The sequence below is a fragment of the Dipodomys merriami genome, unplaced genomic scaffold (assembly GCF_024711535.1).
Source record: "Dipodomys merriami isolate MVZ:Mamm:240054 unplaced genomic scaffold, mDipMer1.0.p SCAF_11, whole genome shotgun sequence".
In the NCBI taxonomy this organism is placed as follows: domain Eukaryota; kingdom Metazoa; phylum Chordata; class Mammalia; order Rodentia; family Heteromyidae; genus Dipodomys; species Dipodomys merriami.
The window spans coordinates 4,860,197-4,865,229 of record NW_027202382.1 but is presented as its reverse complement, the minus strand read 5'-3'; the positions used below and the strand labels follow the sequence as shown (position 1 = coordinate 4,865,229).

The 5,033-nt window shown below is 44.5% G+C and overlaps 1 protein-coding gene across 1 annotated transcript; it reads right to left on the bottom strand.

Annotated features, from left to right (window-relative positions):
• Positions 1-549: 549 nt before the first annotated feature.
• Positions 550-4,704, bottom strand: Klhl9 (kelch like family member 9). Its single transcript, XM_070008008.1, has one exon. It carries the CDS (start codon positions 4,201-4,203, stop codon positions 2,350-2,352), a length of 1,854 nt encoding a protein of 617 aa, XP_069864109.1. The 5' UTR covers positions 4,204-4,704; the 3' UTR covers positions 550-2,349.
• Positions 4,705-5,033: the final 329 nt, after the last annotated feature.

Here is a 5,033-nt window from a genome sequence, read left to right as displayed (position 1 = left end):
TGGCTCAAGTGGGAGAGCACTAGCCTTGAAGGGCTGAGGGACAGCGCCTAGGTCCAGAGTTCTGGCCCCACAACCCACAAAAAAAAAAAAAAATGTCTTTCCAATCATTTCAAAATCAGTTAAAATTTCTATTGGTAAGGAAAGAGCTCTAGCTTAATTAGTAGTATTACCATAGCATTGAACTATGTATGACAACCAAAAACTGTCAACTGCAGAAACTGGGAAGTAAAGGAGTGGTGTGGCATACATAGCTGTACAGTGAGATACAACACTTAGTTAACCTGGCTAAATAGAACTTAATTATAAAGCAACATGGTCAAATATACTATGAGAGAAATGTAAAGAATAACCGATACAAAATAGAGGACAACCAGGGCAATATGATCTCGGCATGTTAGAATCAGTTCTGAAAAGTAATACTGCACTTAAAATACAGCAATATTTTCACCAAAATGGTCAAGATGAAAAAATAAGATAAATTAATCAAATGGCTATCCTCCATTTTTGTAAAACTATAACACACTAAAGGGAAAAATGAATGCAAACAAATGCCAATTAAATTATATTTATTATATAAAGAAATCCTATAACTTCATATGAAAAACAAAGCAATTCCAATAGGCAAAGGACATGAACATTTGACTAAAGAGGAAACACAGCTACTAAAAATACATATTCAATATCATTAATAATCCAAAGAACTGATTTGGGGTACTTGCTTATTCAATACACAAAGTTAACAGCAAATTCTTTTTCTATCTTGTAAAGGTACTCAAAAAAGTGCTACTTCAGTTAAAAAAAAAACAAAAACAAAAACGAAAGGAGTCATTAACAAAAACATAGAAAGTATGAAATTTCTGCCAATGCAGAAATCATAAAACGCACTAAAATGAACCAACACTTGTGTGGGCAGTAAGGTTCAGATTTCCTGGAATCCAATGCCTTTTGCCTTGGTTCCTGAGTTATGCTGTGGAAGTGTCAATAGAGGAAGTTGTTCCTGAACTAAACTCTTAACAATCTCCGAAGCAGAGGCATATACATACTGGTAAGGCCCTGCTAAAATTTCCTGATGCTTCTCTCAACCATCAGGTTCACCTCACTACTGTAGTACTGCCTGTAAGTCAACAGTGTTACGAATTTGTTTAGCTGGCTTCTTAGTGAATATGAGGTTGGTTCTGTCCTTGAGACACAGCTCAGAGGATATTTTTTTCTGATCTGATGCATAAAAGAGTGTATCTTCTGCTTGCTCAGATCATAGCCTCAGGCAGGTCACACAGCTAAACAGTAATGGGCTACAGTGACACTAAAGCAATCACTCCAGAGTGAGGAGACTGTCAAGAGTAGACTGGGGACTGAATTTATAATCTTACAGCTTTGTTCAGAATATTTCTTTCCTTTTTTCATATAACAAAGTTTACAGAAAAGGTAGAAAAAAAAGAGTAAAATTAATGAGTAAAAGCAATTCTCTGAAACCTGAACTTTGCTAAATAATCTGTATAAAAACAACTTTATAGGAAAACACTATCCAAGCAGAAATGTCATTTGTCAAAGTAAATTTGTCAAATGACAAAAACAGACATCTATTTTATGTTGTAGCCCTTAGCTATCTAAATTTTATGACTATAAGGACAGTCTCTGCTACTGAATTCTAAAAATAGAAATAGCTGCTCTGTGAAAGAAAAAAAATGAATTTCAGAACATCTCATTACAGTTAAGTGGTAATTGAAAATTTTACGTGAATGCATACATGTATTTACATGTGTGCATGTGTACTGTCTATACACATTTTCTCTTTTCTCTCTCTTTACAGAGAGAGATACCAAATTATGATTTAGGACTATTTCTCCTAGTTTTATTATTTCTCCTGTTTGCCAACAAAACTTCACTATGTTCCAAGTGCAACTACACAAGCTTAACAGTTAACAGACATGTCAAAAACCATATGCAAAGACGGAGGTAGCTAATAATACTTAACAACATTGTTTGCTATAGAAGAGAGCAGGTGGCCCTTTGATATTCTCCAGCCAGAAGAAAATTTCAACTTAGAAGTACAATGGACATAATTACACAATCACTACAGTCACATATTATACACAGTCACATAGTATTGTTATTCCATACCACAAGGACATCTAACTTTCTACATATTATTTTTCACTTGTTAAAAGTGCTGTATATGTTAGAACACATTTTCAGAATGTTAATCGTTTGATAAACATCCTCAGCTCCTAAACCAAACAAGACAAATAACCTAAGTTAAACTTTTGGTCTAATAACTATACCAATCACAAGAAGATACTATTGAAGGACTACAAAATGCATTCAAGATGCACTGCAAAGGTTTTATACCTAAGAATGATCTGAAGGTGCTGAAAGAGGCGATTCTCTAGAAGGTGACCCAGGGTTTTCTTCAGGCGGAAAAACGGTAAGAGTGCAAGCTCGAATGCCACCAAGTGACTCTGGCAGATCAAAAACTTTATGCCACTCATCTTTTTCTGGGTCATATTTCTGGACAATTTCTACCATGCAACGATTATTCCAAGAATATCCACCAACAACATAAATTTTATTTTCAAAGACAGCAACTCCAACATCACTTTGACCTCTTAACATGGCAGCAATTGGTGTCCACTGGTCAAGGGTTGGTGAATAATATTCACAGCTTAGAACATCATCGTAATCACTTGTCCCTCTGAAGTGGTTGCCACCAATGACATAGAGCTTGTCTCCAACTGTACACATGCAATGCAGACCTCTGACTGTAGTCATGGGAGCCTTCTGTGTCCATTTATCTGTATCTGGATCAAAACACATTAGTTCATTTTGGAAAGTGTCATGGGTAATTCCTCCTGAAATATACATTAAGCCTCCATACACGGTTCCAGCATGGCCATAGTGGGGTTCACTCATTTTTGCAACATAGCTCCATTCATTCATTCTCGGGTTGTAACACTCTACTGTAGCCAGTTCTCCAGCTGCACTGCGCCCACCAACTGCATACAAATGTCCTTTGAGAGCACTCAAGTGGAAGAATGTGCGTTTTTCATTTAATGATGCCACCTGCATCCATTTATTATATCGAGGATCAAATCTGAAAACTGTATCAACGGCAGTTTTTCCTTTTGTATCATAATTACTCTGACCACCAACTACATAAAGGAAATTTCCAATGACAGCAATGCCGTGCTGGTAACGAGGAGCATCCATGGGGGCTAAAGATTTCCACTCTTGTGCCCTTTCATCATACATCCTTAACTCTTTACTGACAACTAACTGCTGCCTCAAAACTCCTCCTAATGTAACCAAGTGGGTGGAGTCCGATCGGATGGCAGTTCTGTCTGACTGCATCACTGGCTGCATGTATGGCATCATTTGGTAATTGCTGGCTTCCAAAAGCAAATTCACACAAGTATTGTCTGTTCTCATGAAATCTACCGTCTGCACGTAATTGATGAGGTCTTGTGGTGTCATCAGTGGAAATCGAATATTTTTCATCAATTTTGCAGCAAAATCCATCCGCGGGTCTTCCAATCTCAACCAGCGGCAGGCAGCCTTGAAGAGTTCAAGTTCAGTACAGTGCTTAAGGCTATTACTGGAGAGCACAAAGGCCAGCCTTTCAAAAGGGAGCTTCAGAAACTCCCCGGTACTCAGTAAAGCCGGAAAGTTCTTCAGGATGAAATTATTAACATACTTGTCCACTTCTATAAGATTGTAGGTGTTAGCAATTCGCCCAACCTCAACACAGTTATCCAAAGAGACGCCTGATATGAGGAATACTTTGCAGAAGTCCAGAACGGGCAAAATCTGCAGAAAGCTGGCAGCTTCCAGCGTGTCCTGAAGATTGTCCATATTGAGAGAAAGCTTTGCAGTGTAAATAAAATCAATGATTTTCTTCAGACCGACCTTGTTCACCCCGTGGAGCTTAATACACATTAGATCTTGCTCTTTCATGCCCCCGGTGAACATCGCCTTGAAGTAATCACTGGCAGACGCCATCATGGCTCTGTGCACCGGGAAGATCTCGTCCCCGTCACCCGGTACCAGGGTCACATCACACAGCAAACCTTCTATTCGAAGCTGATCAAAGCCTTGCAACACCACCGAGCTGTGCGTGTTGCTGGTAAAAAACCGGGTGGTCCCGGCCTTGCAAGGCTGCAAGTGGGCCGAGACGCCCATTTCCCCGCTACCGAGAGACACTTTCATGGGCAGGCCTGGCTCCTGCGGGGACCTCGCGGAACAACGTTCCTCGCGGAAACCGGAGGCTCGAAGGCAGCGGCCGCCTCTCCAGCAACCCCGGTCAGCACCGGTCCGTCATCGGCTGCAAGGCCGCCGGGGACGCGGGCCTCAAACGCGCCGCCGAGGCGGGTGGATCATCCCCCGAGGGCAGTTAAATGCGCGGGTTCAGCTCACCGCGGGCCGGGGGCCGCTCCTGCAGCAGTTCCGCTCCGGGCCGGGGCCGGGGCCGGGGCCGCGGGCGGGGGAGTGCGCCACGTACCGCGGCTCCGAGGCCTCGCCCGCTGACGAGCCCCGGAACCTCAGCGAAAGGCTCGCCGCCCCCTCCGCCGTCACCGCAGCGTCGTGCTGGCCACCAGGCTATCTTTGAGCGAGACCTGGAACACCGGGCCTGGGCCTGAGGCGGGACCAGGGCCTGGAACTCGAGGCCTAGCCCGGGACGCCGAACAGGTCCTTCCGGATCGAGTCCCAGGATCCCTCGGGCTAGGAGCGGCCGCTCAGCTACCGCGCCTGCGCGGCTGCACACGCTGCTGGGCGGGGTGTGTGAGAGGTGGGGCGCGCGGGGCGGGGGCGCGCGGGGCGGGGGCGCGCGGGGCGGGGGCGCGCGGGGCGGGGGCGCGCGGGGCGGGGGCGCGCGGGGCGGGGGCGCGCGGGGCGGGGGCGCGCGGGGCTTGGAGCGGCCCGCTTGGCGGCTCTGCCGCTCCCTGCGTGTGACCTGAGTTCAGTCCTCAGCTCTGGGTGAAAAGAAAGAAAGAAAATACTCCAATATATATATTTTTTAGTTTGAATTTAACTTCCTC

Bases quoted from the DNA above. Each gene is read 5' to 3' on its own strand.
- Klhl9 (XM_070008008.1), bottom strand. From the start codon at position 4,203: ATGAAAGTGTCTCTCGGTAGCGGGGAAATGGGCGTCTCGGCCCACTTG.